Raw genomic sequence first — 20338 nt, forward strand, 5'->3', positions numbered from 1 at the left:
CATCTCATTCTCTACATGTGACAGCATAACAATAGCACATGTTTATTCAGGTTCACATCAACAGTTTGTCCTTGTTTATTTGTTTACAGTATATAAAATTGATATTAATATTCTGGCATTAACATGCAGGTAACAGCAATCAGGAAGTAGAACATTCTAGAAGGGTTTGACCAGAGCAATATGACCGCCAGGGTGCTTGGACTTCATGCTGCCAAAGTGTCTGTAAAAACATAGTAGAGAACATAATCTGGTTATCTGGTTAACTGGAGTAGAGAGTTAACATGTAGCACAGAATGAAATGAACGAAAAATGAGATATTGTGGCACGTACACGTATGTGTATGTGTGTGTGTGTGTGTGACTCACCTCCATGAATTGGTCTCATGCTCGTAAGCCTCCATGGTTTTGAGGTCTGTAACACCGTCAGTTCCACCTACAGCCAACAGCATCCCATTAAACACCATCAAGGAGACCTAGCACACAGAGACACACACAGACATGAGGGAACAGCGGATTGGTTCAGTCAATGCATCATTTGAGTGATTTCCAAAAGTATTGAAACCTGCAGAAACCTCCCACCTGGTGCCTCTTGCTCCTCATTGGTCGGACCGGGGTCCAGCGGTGTGCTTCCGGGTCAAACTTCTCCACAGTGCTGAGCTCCAGCAGCAGCTCGTCTCGCCCCCCGGCCACATACAGGCGGTCCAGGAACACGGCACAGCCCGGGTTCTCTCTGGCCGTCAGCATGGGCGGGCACATGGCCCAGCAGCCGTCCAATGGGCTGTAGCGCTCCACTGGGGGGGGGTCAAGGGTCAGGGGTTGTGTTAGTGTATGAGGGATCCTCATTAGTCTAAACAAGGACCTACCATGTCAGCTGACGCTGTTCCAGAGGACAGGTATAGCTGTAGTCGTGAAAAAAGGCAGGACATCAAATGTTTAGAACGAAGACCATTCAAAGTCTATTGTTTCTCTGCCCAGTGTAACAGGACCTTCTGACCACGTAGATTGGTACCAATTTCCTCCCTCACATGCAGTCAGCAGTATAATAACATGCGTTTGGAGCTCAGGGGCTAATGACGTTCACTAACTCCCTTTATTCCTTCCTCTTCCATTCTTCCTCCCCCATTGCTCCAGCCCTCCCTCCCACAGGCTGACGGCTGACAGATGAATGAAGTGGGAGACAAAGAAGGAGTGCGTTGAGGGTGAGTGACGGGCCCTGTAGACTCTGACCTCCGACACAGAAATAGAAAGCCCAGAGCCAACTGGCCACAGGCCCCACATACCTCAGAGCAGTCTGCGACGAGGCCTTAACACTGCAGACGCCATCTGCTGCGTGTGTGTGCCTGTGTGTGTGTGCCTGTGTGTGTGTGTGCACTTCTGTGAATTACGATGGTAGTGTCAGATGTGTGTAAAACGTGGCGTAAGCTTACAGCCGTTTGGCACCCAGCAGTGACATCACTGGTGACCCCTGCTCTTTGTGACCTGGTCCACTGGGGTCTCCACAGGACACATCACAAGTTCATGTCCCAGCGTCCCACTCATGTCAGTTTTCACACAACTTTACCTTCCCCTATAGCCTGTAGCTAAAAGTTCCTGGAGCAAGACTGCAGAACTTGAACCCACGTTTTCTGGAATAATTGGAATACTGTTGTAACCCCTTCAAAATGCATGTTATTTTCTTGGCGGGGTGATAGTCACTAATGCAACGTAAACGACCCCTGGAAATTCCTCACACCAAACTTAATGTGATGACCTCATGTCCGCACAATACGGTATTGTGTCCCCAGATCTGCTGAGATTCCAGTGGGACCTGGGTGTGTACCTGAGTCCAAGGGCATCTGTCCATCTGTGCCCCCCACCACGTAGAGGCAGCCCCCCAGCACGGCGGCGGCTGCCCCGGCCCTGCGACGGGACATGGGGGGAAGCTTGGTCCAGGCGTTCCTCTTCGGGTCGTATCTGAACCCAGGAGAAACCGATTCAGACACGTTTCGTCCTGGTGAGTGTTTTGTGTGCGTCTGTGTGTTAGGACTGTGATGTGTTGTGTGCACGTGGGAGTGTGTCGGTATATGTGTGCGACGTGCGCATGCGTGCACGTGTACCTCTCCACTATGTTGACGCAGGCGACCCCGTCGTGGCCCCCCAGGGCGATCAGACAGCCGTCCATCTCAAGCAGACACACTCTTCTGCGGGGGGCACTGAGGGGGGCCACATCTCCGCTCCAGGTGTTGGTCCCTGGGTCGTACCTGAGGGGGCAGCAGGGAGGGGTGGAGTTAAGTAGGTATTGGGCCTGGCAGTGTGAATTAAAGATGATTCATGGGAAGCATAGAGGGATGGAGTTCGGAAGGATATTTTGGGGCAGCATGGAGGGGTGGTGATAGGAAAAATTGGATTGTAACTGTCAGTTGAAAAGGTCTACAGATGTCTTTGAAGGGTTCTCTGGGTTTGTTGAATTTGTTTGTTTTAGATACTGAGTTATGTGTTATGAAAGGTAAGGCTTCTGTATGGCTATATCGTGTTTGACAAGGAGTTCAGCTGAAGTTTTTACCATGGAGACCTGACTGTACTGCTGCTTAGGTAACATTGTGTGCGTCACTAAGTGATGTGTCATTCATTGATTTAGGTAGAGTAGCCCCCACCCCCCTTCCGGTCTCTCTCTCTCTTTCTCATTTCTTTCTTCCTTCTTATTCTCCTCCAATGCAGAATATCTGAGTGATTAATACATAACACATTACACAATACATTAGATACATGTGTTATCTACAGCTGATATGTTCTATTGAAAAGGAGAGCCATGCCGTTGAGGACACTTTTTCCTCTGCAGATCAAGGACACGGCCATCTGACGGCCAAAACAAATAAATACTCTGCTGTTTTAGATGGAGGCAATTTTATCACACAAGATACCGCGCAGGATTGAAGCAGCATTTACACACACACACACACACACACACACACACACACACACACACACACACACACACACACACACACACACACACACACCCAAGCACCCACATAAACAGTAGACACAGTCACACATACACACAAATTCACAAGCACAGTGTGCATATACCCAGTACACGCAAACACATACATAGTACACACTCACACAAACAGGCTTGTAAAACCGATCCCGTCTGGCACGCCAAACCCGGAACGAGCCGTCCTTGTGACTCTCTGTGTTGGCCTACTGAGGACAGACGGTTCCTCTGCTCACAGTTTGGATGGGTTAGCTGCCTGTCCCTGGGTGTCATCACCCGGCACTGGGTAGCTTACTTTGGAGGGGGTAGACTGGAGAAGGAGTGAACAGGTGAGAAAGTGGTAGAATGGAACGGCCACGGCCGTGCCCTTGTGTGTTTGGGGTTTTTCCTGGTTTTCCCTGGCCCTAGTGATGTGTGTCTCCTTGTGTGCGTTTTCCGGTCCTGGTCTTGTCTCTCTCCTGGCTCCCTGCACCTCCTGTGTTCACACACCCTGCTATTGTCCCTTGTGTTCTCATCAGGCCCTCTGTGTATGTCTTGTCATGCGGTCGTCGTTGAACCGGTGAGTATCCCTGTCGTGTTGTCTAAGTGAAAAAAGATACTTTTGTATTTTAAGGTAAGAGAGGAAAGAGAGAGAGAGAGAAAGAGAGAGAGAGAGTGGTGAAAGAAGAAGGGGGGGGTGAGTAAAGAAGAGAGTGAACAGCATGCAGCAGTCATCAGAAGTGGTCCATCACTCCTAGATAACATTGCTTTGGACCTGACTTTCTGGAGCAGATGATCTAGATCTAGGACATGACCTAGTCTGTCGGACTTGGACTCTGGTGGGGCTATTCTGGGTCTCCCTGACGTCATCAGAATTTAGGATTTCAACCCATATGGAAGCAGGTGCTGAGTCACATGACTTCCGATGAGTAGGGTAAAAGTTCATGCCAGTGTTCTACTATGGAATTTGAATGGTCATAATTAGTTCAGTAAACTCTCACCTTTCCACACTGCTCATGCAGGTGACGTCATCGTACCCCCCCACGGTGTAGATGAGCCCCTCCAGTGAGCACACTCCAGTGTCGCCACGGTGACGGATCATGGGGGCGGACATCTTCCACTCGTTGTGCTGGGTGCAGAACTGCTCCACTGGGCAGGAGGGATCGTCTCTGCTCCAGCCTCCCACTGAAACACACACACATACACACACACACACACACACACACATACACACGTACACACACACACACGTACATACACACAAACATGTACATACACACACACACACATGTACATACACACACACACACACCCACACACATGTACATACACACACACACATACACACATACACACACACACACACACGTACACACACACGTACACACACACACACACATGTACATACACACACACACACACATGTACATACACACACACACACACCCACACACATCCAACACACGCACACATTGAACACCCACCACATACGCATAAGTACATTAAAAACACACCACACACATACACACACACACACACACACACACAGGATAGTGTTTTCACAGCTGCTTTGTCATGCGATGTTGGAGACAGTGACAGCCGTCTGCTGCCTGCATGTCATGTCACTTTTCTAATAAAGTCTGCAGGCATTTTTACAGGGACCCTGTGTGCTCTGCTGTCACCAACATACAGCTTGTGGTGAGAGAGTCACACAACTCGATCAGCCTAACACGCACACACACACACACCTATGACATCCAACAGATTATCAAAAGCAACGAATGCCAAAACTAAAGATGATATAAAGAACCCAGCATCAGAGAAGTCAGACGTGGCTCTGATGGTCAGAGCACGGTGACACTCTTGTACAGAGCCGCTGCTCAGGCTGCCTCACAGTGTAGGCGCACTCATGGAGAGCATCCCATGTGTCCTTCTTTATACAAGCCTTGTAGGTAACCAAGAAGGGTGTCATCACCCCCCAGGGCGTGGAGGGACTGACCTACGTAAACCGTGTCGGAGGCTTGGGCGGAGGGGACGGACGGGAGTCTACTGAGTTTCTGTCGGTTGGCGAGAGGCCCGTTGGTGCTGGGTCGACCCTGGCGCGTCGTGGCAACGCCTCCGGAATATTGTTCGCTTTTCGGCGGCGTGGCCAACGCTTCTGACTCTCCCAGACCCTCGCTGTAATGGAGAAGACAATAGACCAGTGCTCTGTAAAATATGAAAGAAGGAAACAATACAACATTCATGTGCTATGTAGACTGTCAACACAAACAGAACACTAAAATACATGTAATACTGGATGGTAATAGTGGAACATGTTTTCAGTCAACTGTTGCTTGAAAGTATAACACTATAGAAAAAATGTATTATTTCATAAAAGATGATACGAGATAAGACAGGCATTCTGAAAGAGTTGTGTTAGTCGAATTTACCCTTGCTCATTGTACACCCCCATCCTCCTACTCTCCGGACTCAGAGACACTGAGGGCCCGAGAGCCTTGGGTCTACACCCCACCCATCACACACACCTCGGAACCCCACACAAATTCCTTGCAACGCACTCACACACTCCCATACACATCCCCTTAGTCACACATGCTACACACCCTCTCCAGACACACACACAACACACATATTCCACAGACACATTCCTTACAAACACACCCTGTCGAATACCCATGTTGGTATCAAAGTTCTTTAGTCCTTATACGGAATGTCGTTTCACATGAGCAGATCTGGTGACAAGCAGCAGACACTGACAGTGTGTTCTCTACACCTCCAGAGTCTCAGAATTGGATCAAGTTCCCTTTCTACCTGCAAATGTGTCTGCTTTGCATATTGCCATGTTTCCCCTTGAAAACCGCAAACACGTCTGCTACATTTTCTGTAATTCAGTATGTGTATGTGTGTGTGTGCGTGTGTGTGTGTCCAGCCTCAGAGGCCGAGTCCCTCTATTCTGACTCACGCTCAGTATATCGGCGTGTGAATTTTTACAGGCTAGTGAACAGAGCTGGTCTCCTCGGTGTGCATTCCCAGCTGACAAGAGATCTACAGGCAACTGGCCAGAACGAGAGAGAGAAGGAGGAGAGAGATTTGAATTCTAGGTTTCAGTTTTCTGTAAAATCTGCAAATCTGATGTGAAGATGTGGAGGATACACACACCCGGACAAAACACGCACACACACACTCACAAACACACACACATCCACACACCCACGAACACAAGGACTGCTGAATTTTTACGGAACTAGTCAATAGCAAACAAACTTAATTTGCAGTATTTCTCAGGTTTCCAAGGTAATGAAAGAGACCGCACAAACCCCATAGTGAACCAGGTGAGAGAGAGTGTTTAGTCATGGCTTAGCAGAATACACAGAGATCCACAGAACATGCAGACCAAGTATCCACCTTGAAAACTCCCTCGGTTTGAATTAACATTGTTATCAGTTGGATACTAACTGATTGTGATATGCTCCTCTGTCTTCATCAACAGTTTACCGAGTACATGTTGGACATTGCTCATGTTAAATACAGGCCGTTTCAACCAGTCCTGGGATGTGATGAGATGTGGAGAGGAATCCACTCCAAAAGGAGCCTGCAGGCCTTTGGTTTAAACTAAGAGATGGGAGTGAGTGGTCGGGTTCAGCAGAGTAGAAGATCAGGGTGAATACAGTTAATCTGTTGTTACACTTTTATTTAGAGAGTCCTCTTCAGGCTGACTGCAGATGGTCATACCATCAAGAAACGATTAACAGCATGTCAACTACAGCTTAGCTGATACTCAACCACTGGCTGGACTTAGGTTTAGGCTTAAAGGTAGGCTTTGTGGATAGTCATTTGCCATTTGAACATCATAGACAGATCATCCACATATTGACTCTCCAAATACAGTGCCAGCGAGTTTTTAATTGCGCAGTTTTTATTAGTATCGGTGTTACCAAACGTTTCCAGTGTTAGTCACAGTTCAGCATGCTATTGGAATCTTCAATCTATCTGGTTCCCAGAGACAGACTGGTAACTCGATCTGGAAACGTCCTCTCCACTTTTCAAGCTAATTTATAGGGTTTATACCCCCCCCCCCCACATACACACACACACACACATACACACACTGCTGTCATTCCACTCTCAATGCCTTCGACTGCCGTTTCTGCCTGGGAGAGGTAGAAACACAACTGACATGCCTGATGACAAGATCCCTCCAGGAGAAAAAACCACAGGAGCAGAAGGGGATAGAAAGATGCAGATGCACATTCTGACACACGCACACACACACACACACAAACACACACACACACACAGGCATGCAGGCCACCTTTGGTGAAGGACAAGCACATCATGAAGCTCTAAAAAATATATCCCCCTCTTCCTAAAAAAGACACTTGTTCCAGAGAGACCGTCACCACATACCAGAGGAAACACAACACCTGTGTGTGTGTGTGTGTGTGCGTGTGTGTTTGTGTGTGTGAGTGTTTGTAGGGAGATGATCTTGTACGGTGTAAAAGCCCCCCTGCGGAATCTTTCACATGACAGGGAAAGCATGGAGTCCCATATAGCTTATCTGCACCCTGAGTTATTAATAATTGATAGTTACCTATCCTACAGTAATGATCATTCATTAACAGAACGGAGGAAGTAGAGATCATATTAGAGCAGGACAGGGAGTCGAACAGACCTTGGAAATAGAGAACACTAGGGGACACGGGGACAGCATGAGTTAAAGCTGTGTAGGGGTTAACTCATTATGTCCTTGTATCACTATGGTGACGGTGGAGGGACACACACCCTCATGGAGAGCAGAGAACAACAAATCAATCTCGAGTCACTAACATCCCCGACCATCGTACGGGTGTCACTGCGAAGCCAGATCCTTCCACCCCCTCGCGCCTATTCCCGGTTCGAGTCTCCCACGACACAAAAAAACAGCTTTTTCTGACTGCTTAAACCAGAAACGGCACATAAAAGCTTTCAGTTCTGTACGGCAGGAGGACGGAATTTTCTAACAGTGAGTCAGTAAACAAGGTGCCAACAAACTTTTGTGAACTGAACAGGAATTCAATTTCCATACCAAACATGCATTTGAAATCAGTCAAGGTAACGGCAGAACGTTATGCGGAAAATCATCAACTTCGACCAGCCTCTTCCAATATTCCAAATCCATCATCATCCTCTACCAAAGACTGAATGCCTTCTAAAACGCGTGAAGTCGACCAAATTATGAGCAGTCACAAATATTGAAAGCAAAAATGTCAGAAATGCTTAGAAATAAATCAGTTAGAATGGAAAATAGAAGCTGGTGTCTGTACTTACGCCTTTGAGGGCATAGTGATGTTGATCCTGAGGGTTCGACTAATTTCCAGTGGTCCTTTGTGGACTGTCTTCTACTGTACCCCTTGGTGCTGTGTTTCTTTGTGCTGTGTGTGTGTGTGTGTTCTTTTGCTACAGGAGTGCTCAGAAGTCTCACTGCAGAGCTCTTCTGACCTCTGGTAGAGGAGGTTATGGACATGTGCTTTGTCAGCACACACACACACGCACGCACGCACACACACACACACACACGTGTCACCCACACACTCAGATGCATCCAGTGCATGTCTGCCATCTCCAGAAGCCCCAAGCAGACAAACCAAGAGAAGTATTCAGGTACATTCAGTGAATGCCTTTTGTGTTCCACACACACAACCACACGCACACAATGTAGCAGGGATGATTCGTCAACTTGTGGAATCAGTTTGCAACACAGAATGTGTGTGTACTTATGTGAGTCAGCCTGTGTGTATGCAAGTGCTGACAAGCTGAGGGTGAGTTAGTGTGTTCCCTTCTGAAAGACAAACAGCACAGATAGCTCGGGGGCCCTTCACAGGAGGACACTGGGATTCATTCTCAATATACCCGTGCCAAAAGATCTGTATGGAATACCTGTGCTCTTCCTAAGTGAAGTCTCATGGTGACAGAACGTCCCAAAGTAAGAGTCAGTTGACATGCTTGTTTTCTTGCCTGGGATGTCCCTCTGTGTTGAGGGATGAGGCCCTCTTAAAGTATGCATGATGGAGGACGCTCTCCTGGAGAATGCTACCTGAGCTGGGTGAGAGAGGTGGATACAGTTACCCGGGGGGTCAGTTACTTGGAGGTGGGAGCATTGTGCCAGCCTGCTGCGGTTGTTGACGTGGCCACAGAGACATCTGCGTGTTCTTTGGCTGGAGGGTTCCGGTGCTTCTGGTCAGCCGTGAAGATCCACACAGCAGGTTCAGGAGCACAGGAACAGGTGGTTTGCAGGTATCATGCAGGTAAGCTAGCTGTTCCTAGCTGGTCCCCTGTAGCATTAGGAATGGCTTGACTCTGTGTTCGGTCTGTCAGAGTGTCTGAAATCCTGTATAACTTGTATGATTGTAAGATCATTCTTGTTCAGTTTTTGAAACTGAATTGTAGTTTTTAGTTTAGGTTTTCGTGTGTCTTTCTGATAACCTTTCTCTTGTTCTGGCACCCATTGGTTTTTCTTTTTTTTCTTCTATTTTTTCATTCTCTCAATCCTCTCCAGTTCTCTCTGTGTAGGTTGCGGACCCATCAGTGGTGTTTTTTGCTCTTCAACGTTGTGCTGTTCCACGCTCTGCTGTTTGGGGCAGACTTTGTTGAGGAGTACCTCCTCCAGCCCACCCCGGGTGTATACACCGACAGCATGGTCCTGGACATTAGAGAGCGGGCCAGGAAACTGGACCTGAGTGGCTCCCAGGACAACGTGTCCCAGTCTTACCCCATCAGCAACCCCAAGGCCTGCCTCAACTCCGACCTTTTCCTCCTCACGTTTGTCTTCAGTTACCCCGGCAACGTCAGCCAGCGGGATGCGGTGCGTGCCACCTGGGCCAACCTATCACACGTACAGGGTTTCCCCGTGCGGACGCTGTTCTTCCTAGGCTCCTCCCCCTCGTCGGCCAACCAGGAGGCCGTCCTGAGGGAGTCGGGCCGCCACGGTGACCTGGTCCAGGGTCACGTGACCATGACAAACTCTTTGCGCAGCCAGACTGAGCGGACCGTCTTGGTGCTGCGCTGGGTCATGGCTTTCTGCCCCATGGCCCGGTTTCTGCTACTGGCTGAGGAGGTCGTGTTTATCAACCTGCCCGCCGTTGGTGGGTACTTGCTGGGGCTGCGCAGGCACCCGGAGGACTTGTACCTGGGGAGGGTGATCCACAAAGACCCCCCGAACCGAGACCCCTCCAGCCCCAGCTACTTATCCCCTGCCCTCTACCCCAGACGTTACCTCCCCGACTACTGCTCTGGCGCCGCTTTCGTCCTCTCCCAGGACGTGGTCAGGAAGGTGTACGTGGCCTCTTCCATCGTCCGATCCCCGGTACCGTCTGATGTGTTCGTGGGCCTGTGCGCCCAGAAGGCTGGAGTGGTGCCCGTCCACAGCGCCAGGTTCTCGGGGGACAAGCACGTCCGCTACAACGCCTGCTGCTACCGTTGGCTGTTCAGCTCGGCAGGGGTGGGGGCGGAGGAGCTGGGGCGGGTGTGGGGAGGTGTGGGGCAGGAGGATGATGGTTGCTCCCTCCTGGAGACCTACTATGGCCTGGTGGCCTGCAAGGCCCTCACCTACTTGGACAAACTCTCCTCGAGCTCCCAGCGGCAGGCGGTCAACAACTCGAATGGATTTTAAGTCTTTTTTGGGGTGTATGTGGGAATATATGGGCACACAAAGTGATTGAAGTGAATGTGTCTGTTCTAAGGCCTTGTGCCCACAGTTGTGCTGTGTTTATGTGTGAGTCCAAGTGGAGAACGTTTTGTGTGTCGTCGTTCTTGTCAGGCAGGGTGAGTGACGTGGAATGCTGACTGGAGCAGACTCATGGCAGGGGGCCAGACAAACAGACAGTAGATATTCTAGAAGGCAGGAGTGACCAGTGGAACCAGACTGCTGAAGTGAGGAGCGATGCCTTCCTATAGTATCAAGTTTCATTGTTGACAGGAGTGCGGCTCCCCCCGCTGGCTTCTTACACATTTACATCATAAAGGGACGACATTGAACTATAAATTCTGCTCTGTAATATGAACGTGGCTGAGAGTGATTATATCATATCTAATAAAGCCTTCTTTGCTCTGTGGGTTCTTGCATTGCTTTGTGTTTTCTGGGCCAGCACCAGAACCTCCTGACCTCTGGACCAGATCCCTGCTCTGTATCCGTTCTGCGGTAAAAAAAAATGGGTCCCTGAGGTCCAATACCAACCCCCCCTCTTCTTTAGAATATTACAGTATTCAAGCATAACAGCATTTCTGGGAAGTGGCGGAGAAACAGCTTTAATAATTATTACTGTGTTTAATTGTGGAGGGAAGTGTGACTGTTCTCATAATGTAATCAACAGTTTTTAATTAAAGCATGAATATTTTTCTGGTGCTTCTATGATCCATCATTTCTCCCATCCTGATGAAATGAGGCTTGAGGTAAAATAACATTATGCTCACAGTATAGGTCAGACATGAACAGATATTTTTAAGTATTGTCTACATCACATAACATAGAATGTTATTTCAGTTTATGTAAAATTAATTATTATTATACAATTATATAATAAATAATAAAACAATCTCACATAGCCTGTATTTTATGTTGACATTTATATACAATAGACATTCTCAGTAGAAATTAAATATCTTATGTACAATTATACTTTAAATGATGAATACAAATACACTCATTTCTTATGTTCCTATAAATTGGTCTCTCCTGAGTGAAAACATTGGTGTCTCTTTAAGACTCCTGGCCAACTGAAGCTCTTCCCACACTGGTCACAGTGGTACGGCTTCTCTCCTGAGTGAACACGCTGGTGTCTCTCTAAGATTACTGACTGACTGAAGCTCTTCCCACACTGATCACAGTGGTACGGCTTCTCTCCTGAGTGAACACGCTGGTGTGTTTTTAAGTTTCCTGACCGATTAAAGCTCTTCCCACAATGGTCACAGTGGTACGGCTTCTCTCCTGAGTGAACACGCTGGTGTCTCTTTAAGACTCCTGACCAACTAAAGCTCTTCCCACACTGGTCACAGTGGTACGGCTTCTCTCCTGAGTGAACACGCTGGTGTATCTGTAAGTTTACTGATTTCCTGAAGCTCTCCCCACACTGGTCACAGTGGTACGGCTTCTCTCCAGAGTGAACACGCTGGTGTCTCTTTAAGTCTCCTGACCAATTGAAGCTCTTTCCACACTGGTCACAGTGGTACGGCTTCTCTCCAGAGTGAAGACGCTGGTGTATCTCTAAGTTTCCTGACCGACTAAAGCTCTTCCCACACTGGTCACAGTGGTACGGCTTCTCTCTTGAGTGAACACGCTGGTGTCTCTTTAAGACTCCTGAGCAACTGTAGCTCTTCCCACACTGGTCACAGGAGTACGGCTTCTCTCCTGAGTGAACATGCTGGTGTCTTTCTAAGTCTCCTGACCGACTGAAGCTCTTCCCACACTGGTCACAGTGGTACGGCTTCTCTCCTGAGTGAACACGCTGGTGTATCTTTAAGTCTCCTAACCAACTAAAGCTCTTCCCACACTGGTCACAGTGGTACGGCTTCTCTCCTGAGTGAACATGCTGATGTCTCTTTAAGACTCCTAACCAACTAAAGCTCTTCCCACACTGGTCACAGTGGTACGGCTTCTCTCCTGAGTGAACACGCTGGTGTCTCTTTAAGACTCCTGAGCAACTAAAGCTCTTCCCACACTGGTCACAGGAGTACGGCTTCTCTCCTGAGTGAACACGCTGGTGTATCTCTAAGTTTCCTGACCGACTGAAGCTCTTCCCACACTGGTCACAGTGGTACGGCTTCTCTCCTGAGTGAACACGCTGGTGTATCTTTAAGTCTCCTGACTGACTGAAGCCCTTCCCACACTGGTCACCGTGGTACGGCTTCTCTCCTGAGTGAACACGCTGGTGTGTCTTTAAGACTACTGACCGACTGAAGCTCTTCCCACACTGGTCACAGTGGTACGGCTTCTCTCCTGAGTGAACACGCTGATGTCTCTTTAAGACTCCTGACCAACTGAAGGTCTTCCCACACTGGTCACAGTGGTATGGCTTCTCTCCTGAGTGAACACGCTGGTGTGTCTCTAAGTGTCCTAAGCTCTTCCCACACTGGTCACAGTTGTGATGTCTGGCCTTTTCCGTGTCCATGCTCCCTTCGGCGGGGACTGGGGGGAGGGAAGAAGTGGTGTTGGGGCGTGGTCGAGAGGACAGAGTCTCTGGTCTGATCTCTCCACTCCTCAGCAGAGAGACGTACAGGTCATGGTGGCACCTCTTGATGTGCTTGTCGGGGTAGATCTGGGCAGTGAAGGAGAGAGGACACTGGGAGCAGGAAAACACCAGAGTCTGGGACGACTATCCTGGTCCTGGAAAAGAGAGAGGGAATTTATTTTTATTTTTGTACAAACATCATAGTTTTAAAATGACAAGCTTTGGTAAGGGAAGGGATTAACAGGTTTCAATCCTGGTCTGTGGGTTTAATGGTTGTTAGAGGTAGTAATGGAAGAGAGACTAATGTACTATTGACATTAAAATCAATGGTCTTCTATATCAGTCTTCTACTATACAAATGGAGTTACGGTCAATAATATTGTAGGTTAAGGAGAGCCTTGCCACTCCCTATTAAACCCCATTGTACCGAATTTTGTTGCAGTTTTACCAGAGTTCCTCTGGGAGTGATCGCGGTCGAGTGCAAAATGAATGGGAGTCTATGGAGCTAAACGGCTACATTTGTCTCTTTCGCCTGATTGTCGTTGATAAATCTCAGATTTGATTGTCGTTTTTGCATGTTCAACATGGATTACAGGTCAAAAGTTGAATGAACGAGTACTTATGTCCTTTTGATTTCTTACAGGGTAAGTCGTTGTTGCCCATAACACGCTAGCATTCTGCTAACGAATGCTGATTGGTTAGTGAAGGACTGACTACGACCAGAGATCCCGCTTGATGGCATCTGCTTGATGGCATCTGAAGCAGAACCAGAATGTCCAGAGCATTAGCAACATTAGCAACAACATTAGCAAGCCAAAACTCTTTCTAGCATGTGTATTGACAGGGAGAGCTTAACCTGCCAGCTGTGTTGTCGATTCCTCGAGAGAAAGGTGGAAGTAACCAGAGCTTGCCGTCAAGCAGTAGCTCTGGTCGTACGATATGTATGACGTGGATGACATTTTCAAAGGCTTTTTAGAACAGAAAGGCGACTTTTAAAAAATCTAACATCCAGCGGTGTGTATTTTTTTTTACTCTCCTTTTCAAATTCAGAATTCAAATTACTAGACAAAAAATTATATCCTGAGAAAAGTGGATTTTGAGGGGTATCCACCTTTTTCCTGTTTAGCAAATTTACCCATGATTCATAGCGGGTTTCAACCGGAAGCCGGTTTTCGTTTTCCGGTTCGAAGCTTGTGTACGTTTGTTAGACCGTAGATTGCCATCTTGTTTACTGTAAAAGACGGTGTTTCTCCATGGATGAAGTAGCCTGACGTTGTCATACTCATAATTCTAGTCAGAATATGAGTCTGAGAACTCTCCGTTGGGCTTTGACTACGGGGCGTGTTTCAAACGAGCCTGGAAAACGAATGCCTCTTCGCTCAATTGGATAGATCTACAACCAATCAGAGCAACAGAGTATGTGAACTATGTTAAGCGCCGCATAGTTGTTGTCAACAGAACTAAACTACAAGCAGACTTGAAGTATGCTTGAAGAATGAATACAAACGATTTTTGCCGGTGTTGTAAAATTAATTTAAGGGTAGGGGGAGTACTTGTTCACACGGTCAACCTTTTTGAGCGAAACAATAAAGGGCAATGCATATACGAACAAGTTCTCCGTTTAGGATTACAACTCCACAAAAGAAAAGGAGAAACCACAATGGCCACTGGGTTTTCATTGTGTCCCATCTTCTTCGTGACCATCGGGGCCAGCTGATAAATTAAACTTTTACCAAATCCCGTAGGAAGGACGGCAAAAACATATTTTCCATCGACAAATGCCTTCATTGCGTCTCTCTGTTCCTCTTTCAAATCTAATGCGCTGTCGATGTCTTCTAAAACAGACTCGATGGCAGAATCATAACATCCCAGATCTCCAGCGGTAGCCATGTTTGTTCAAAACGAATTCAACTTAAGCGCTCTTTTGTGACGTGGGTGATTCGTTCCTGTTGATCATCTGTCCATCATCGTATAAAGCCCGCCCTGGCAATTTCATTGGTTCGCCCAGATTCTGTTTTTCTTTAGTTGGTCCCCAATACGAGACCCTCCAGACCCAATTTCCCGACCAAATTTTTTTGGGGGCGGGGAGAAGTTGGGCTGGCAGCCAGGCTATGAATGAATCACAAATGGACAAACAACGGAGGTGGATACACATGTTTTAACAAGTCGTGACGACAGTACCGTAACAGTCCCTCTTCCATCCCGTCTGACGGATGGTCTCTAGACATGGCTAGATGACATGAAGCAATGACCCAATGTTAGCTACATCGACGTTGTTAATTACCTTTTATTTTCTGAAGGTGTTGATGGCGAAGAGTTGCGTAATTACACAAGCACAGAAGCATATACTGACTATACTTGCATAGTAACAAAATAGGTAGCCTACAGTATTGTTGAAGAAACACAGCAGCTTTATATTTTTTAAGGCAGCAGTAGAGCCCAGTCAGTGTCAATAAAGCTAAACATACAGCATGGGTAACGCTGAGGGAAACTGGATTCATTGACATTTAGGTTACTCATTTAGCAGACGCTTTCATCCAAAGCGACTTCCAAGAGAGAGCTTTACAAAGTGCATTGGTCACTGATAATAACAACAAGATAGCCCCAACAACATTGCGGGTACCCAAAACATGAAGCACATATTGTGAGCAAACAAAATAAGTGCCAAAGGGAAGAACCATAAGAGCATGTAGTTAAGCAAGTAACATTACATTAGCTACAATACATTGAGACAGTCGGCAGCCGGGTTAGGGAAGTCATGTAGCCATGCAGCAGCTATTCTGTGGAAGGTAAAAATATAATACGACATATGCACAGCACTTGACAAAATGTACTTTTACACTTGTAATTTAATATGTTCATGCTTACTGTCTTTATTTATCCACCTACAATATTGATAGTGTAGCCATTATTGCATAGCCCAGATAAAGCTCCGGATCAGGATACAGTTCGGTTGGCTTTTTTTTTAAGAAATGGAAAGAGCAAACATACACTTTCTTTGGCGGGTGTTTTAGTTTCAAAGCTGCAAGCAACGCTGTTTTGCGTTCCTTATTCCTTGGCATGGAGTGCAAAGCGGGCGATGGACACTGACAATTTCTTCGAAGTTGTTGAAGTTCGAAGCAAGACGTTTCCGACGAAAATCTTCAATTTTCTTGAATTGTTATGGCAACCGACAAGGGCACAAGTGTAACCTGAGCTCATGTTAACAACATTTAATTAAACACAACTTATTCTAATCAATGTAATGTTGCCTCCCCTGTCAATATCATGGTACGCTAGTAGAGGTTAGACGCTGAACAGAAAACACAAAACCGGAAAGTGGAAGTAGTTCAGTACCCATTGGTTGCTGGAGAAACCAAGCCCCCATCCCACGCCCCTCGGCTTGAAGCAACGACCCCGGTGGATGTAGGTGGTATTGCATTACGGTTAGGTTTCCGACTCTTCCGGTCGTTTTTATTAACTCCAGTCAACATTTACAAAACTATCTCCCCCAAGAATTTTTGTTCGATTCTCGAACCTGGCTCATACTACTAGCTTTTTCATTGAATACTTTTTCCAGATTTTTGATAAGTTTGAGACCAATCCGAAATGGGTAAACTAGCACCCCATTTATTTGCTTACGTCAATAAAAGTTGCCTGCAAATGTGCTCGCGGATACTAACAGGGCACGAGCACCAAAGTTCACATTGGCCGATAGCCGATTTACATTGAGCTGAATGAGCCATAGACTTGTATTGAAAGACTTGACATAGACTTGTCTTGTTAGATCACGTTATATCCATTAATAGACGTTTGGTTTTCTAGGTTGAACATATAAAACACAGGCCACATTTCTACACTGATGATAAATTGAAGGCAGTGTGAATTTCGTGGCATTTCTTTGAATATAAAGTTGACAGTAAGCTATGGTAAGTCTGCATTATGGAAGATTTCAGTTACCTAAATAACTATTAAGCTTTCTTTGCTTGGCGAGAACAACAACCGAGCTGTTCATGTTAACAGTTTATTTCATCCGATACAATGCATTGGAAATCATACTCATATCACGAAGAAAAAAAGCAACATACGTGATGAGTTCCATCTAGATCAGCCCTAAATTTAGCCCTATAGCCTATTTCTAAAAAAACAAGTAGAAGGAATACTACAGTGACAGAATACATTTCCGTTAAGTTTGCATCATGTCTCTGATTCTTATCGGACTTTCTGCCCATAGATTCTGCCTTAGCTCACACGCTCGGAACCATATAAATCTATGCTCGCGACTAAGTATGACGTGTACAGCTAGTTGCAAGCGTGCACGAGGTCTCGGAGCTAGGGAAAAAAAGAGCCACTGTTTAAAGCTAGACCGGAAGACACGGAAGTGGAAATATGGCCGCGCCCGGTCTCGCGCTCTCGCTTGCCTCACTGCGCCACTGAGCACTTTTCATAGAAATGAATGGGGACGCCATCTTAGAAGACAAAAGTAGCTTACTCTAGTTATATTAACTCTATGGGAGAAACAGTTGGAAGAAACAGCTCCATTATAGACCTCCATTCATTCTGCACTCGACCGTTAGCGCCCTCATACGGAACTTGAGTGGAATTGCCACCAGTTCAGAACCCGGAGGTTTCCCGAGAGTGGGAGTTCTCCCTTTATTAGACATTCTCTGGTTTTATTCGCCATGAAAGTTTGCAGACAAGGAATTTACTTTGGCGGAAGGTGCATACATTAAACAAATAGGAATCTTAAAACTTAAATATGTAGACTAACTATACAAAATGAGCAAAGTCTAGCTAATACTAAGGGGATTTAGAATAAAATATATATAAAAGTAGCCATAATTCACAATCTAACGTAAAGATACATTGCAAATGTGCCGGGAAATTGATTGAACCTTAACCCTAACCCTGTGGTTACGATTTGCTTCCATTAACATCGACATCAACATCGTTTTTCAAGTGCAGCTCCAAACTACAACTAGCAATACGCTAGGAAGGCAGTGCGCGTTCACGCGTAGGGGAGTGGGATTCTGCGGGGGAGTGAGACGTCTGTCCAACACCGGCACGGTACTAGCTACAGTTAACTCATGTATTGTGAACAGCCATTTTAGCTAAATAATTAGATACAGTAGCAACTCTGCAGCTACAGTGGTAACACTGGCAATTAACTTTGTTACAGCAGCTAGCGTTAGCACCGTCGACTGGTTAACTTAATCTAAGCTGACAATGCGACATTCACTTCCCAACTGACGAATTTATATAATTTTAATGACATATAACTAGTTAAGTACTTTACCTGCGACTAAACTTGATGAAAGCAACTGTAAGTAGTGATGGGCTGCTCGGTACAAAGGTGTCGATACTATTCCGACACATTCAACACTCACTGTATGGAACAACGTTTCGAGACGGGTTTTAAAAACACTCCCGGTCACGTGTCAGTGTTTCGAAACGTTTTGTGACCTTGAACGAAACCTGTCTGGTACTTGCCTAAAGACTCTGACGTGTCGGGGTATAAAATGAGGCGGCAGAGCCACAAAGGTTTTGAATGCGTGAGACAGTGGCGTGAAATAAGTGCCAGGACATGGAGCTCTGTGGAAGAATATCTGTATACTTGTAGAAAAGATTTGTAACTTGTAAAAAAAAAGTGTCTTGTAGAAGGAGGCGGGATCACCGCTCCCAAAACCATCTCTAAGCCAATCAAATATAGAAAAGTGATATTTGTGAGTTTCCTCAAGGATAACAATGACTCTGGAGACTTGTTGCTCTTGTGGTTAGTGGTAACTGAGTTACATTTTTGTACTTGCTGTGATATATTGTTTTTAATGTTGCTTGTTTTTCCACAGGTAGCCTACACTTGCACTTAATGTTGTTTAATTGTAACTTGTTTAACTACATGCTCTTATGGTTCTTCACTTTGGCACTTATTTTGATTGTTCACAATATGTGCTTCATGTTTTGGCTACTCGCAATGTTTTGGGGCTATTTTGTTGTTATTATCAGTGACCTATGCACTTTTATGCTCTCTCTTGGAAGTCGCTTTGGATAAAAGCGTCTGCTAAATGAATACATGTAAATGTAATGAGACAGTTTGAGACAATTACAGAACGTTATATATAACCTATATATGAATATGTAACCACTGTATACTGAGTTTATCGTCTCAAACTGTCTCATTTCCGTTCAACCACAAGGTTCGTTAATATTAAGATGTGGAATTAGCTAAAAGCATGGGCGGCGCTAGGGAGGGGCTAGCAGGTGCTTCAGCACCCCCAAGAAAAACCAAAGCACCCCCATAGCACCCCCAAAAATATTGCTCATTTATTAATAGTATTCAGGCCCGGAGTGGCCATCGGGAGAATTCACGGTTAAAAGCCAGTTAAAAAAGAAAGATTTGTCACTTCATAAATATAGGTTCCTGCAAAGGTGGGAAAAATACATTTTCTCCGAAGCCCTGAATCTTTCAGGTACAAATTTGGGTTGTAATTTCCGAAAAATATTACAATATGAGTCCAACGAAATGTTTATATTAGCCTACAGAAAGCTCAAAAACGATTTTGCAAAGAAATTAATGCCAAAAACTGCGCTTGCGCCCTATGCGCACTCGCATTCATGTGAAGTTACAAATTTACCTCCCATCAAAACCTTGACTAGGTTCTAGGTTTGGGTTAAGCCCGATTGTTCAACGTATCGCTCGGCCCCTGGTGCGGGATGGGCTGGCTTTGGCCATTACACTGCCGGGCTGGAAAAATAGGTCCCACTCATAGAGTTAATATAACTAGAGTAAGCTACTTTTGTCTTCCAAGATGGCGTCCCCATTCATTTCTATGAAAAGTGCTCAGTGGCGCAGTGGGGCAAGCGAGAGCGCGAGACCGGACCCTCTTTCCACTTCTGTGTTTTCCGGTCTAGCTTTAAACTATGTGGCTCTTTTTTTTCCCTAGCTCCAGAGCTCATGTAAATCGGCTATCGGCCAATGTGAACTTTTGTGCTCGTGCCCTGTTAGTATCCGCGAGCACATTTGCAGGCAACTTTCATTGACTAAGCAAATAAATGGGTTGCTAGTTTACCCATTTCGGATTGGTTTCAAACTTAGCAAAAATCGGGTAAAATGATTCTATGAAAAAGCTAGTAGTATGAGCCAGGTTCGAGAATCAAACAAAAATTATTGGGGGAGATAGTTTTGTAAATGTTGACTGGAG

At 46.1% G+C, this 20338-nt stretch overlaps 3 protein-coding genes across 4 annotated transcripts in view; 1 reads left to right on the forward strand and 2 right to left on the reverse strand.

Moving 5' to 3' along the window:
• Window positions 1-2: 2 nt before the first annotated feature.
• On the reverse strand, window positions 3-5877 carry si:ch73-29c22.1 (kelch-like protein 20). 2 transcript variants are annotated; one of them, XM_047045906.1, is made up of 8 exons: window positions 5388-5877; window positions 4955-5133; window positions 3957-4140; window positions 2096-2239; window positions 1819-1952; window positions 579-790; window positions 366-472; window positions 3-220 (listed from the first exon to the last, which is right to left on the reverse strand). In XM_047045906.1, the coding sequence occupies exons 1-8, from the start codon at window positions 5408-5410 to the stop codon at window positions 157-159; spliced, it is 1047 nt and encodes a 348-aa protein (XP_046901862.1). In that variant the 5' UTR covers window positions 5411-5877; the 3' UTR covers window positions 3-156. The 2 variants fall into 2 exon arrangements, with proteins under 2 accessions (XP_046901862.1, XP_046901861.1); XM_047045905.1 differs by having other exon boundaries at window positions 4955-5163.
• Window positions 5878-9236: 3359 nt separating this feature from the next.
• LOC124484336 (beta-1,3-galactosyltransferase 9) lies at window positions 9237-11169 on the forward strand. Its single transcript, XM_047045221.1, has 2 exons — window positions 9237-9242; window positions 9392-11169. Exons 1-2 carry the CDS (start codon window positions 9237-9239, stop codon window positions 10604-10606), a joined length of 1221 nt encoding a protein of 406 aa, XP_046901177.1. The 3' UTR covers window positions 10607-11169.
• Window positions 11170-11310: 141 nt separating this feature from the next.
• LOC124484799 (zinc finger protein 271-like) overlaps window positions 11311-20338 on the reverse strand; it is a 32464-nt gene continuing 23436 nt past the window's right edge. Inside the window, exons 1-2 of the mRNA XM_047045902.1 lie at window positions 18436-18944; window positions 11311-13315 (exon numbers count right to left, since the gene is read on the reverse strand). Of these exons, the coding sequence (XP_046901858.1) occupies window positions 11652-13100 (1449 nt within the window). The 5' untranslated portion in view covers window positions 13101-13315; window positions 18436-18944 and the 3' untranslated portion in view covers window positions 11311-11651. Of the gene's footprint in view, window positions 13316-18435 lie in introns of the transcript that reaches the window.

The sequence above is a fragment of the Hypomesus transpacificus genome, chromosome 22, assembly GCF_021917145.1.
Source record: "Hypomesus transpacificus isolate Combined female chromosome 22, fHypTra1, whole genome shotgun sequence".
Lineage (NCBI taxonomy): Eukaryota > Metazoa > Chordata > Actinopteri > Osmeriformes > Osmeridae > Hypomesus > Hypomesus transpacificus.

Excerpts from the sequence above, each read along its gene's own strand:
- si:ch73-29c22.1 (XM_047045905.1), bottom strand. The coding sequence starts at position 5,410 with ATGGGGGTGTACAATGAGCAAGG. Across the intron at positions 5,164-5,387 it reads GGGGTGTACAATGAGCAAGG|AGCACTGGTCTATTGTCTTC; the intron begins GTAAATTCGACT and ends CATATTTTACAG. Across the intron at positions 473-578 it reads TGAGGAGCAAGAGGCACCAG|GTCTCCTTGATGGTGTTTAA; the intron begins GTGGGAGGTTTC and ends TCTGTGTGCTAG.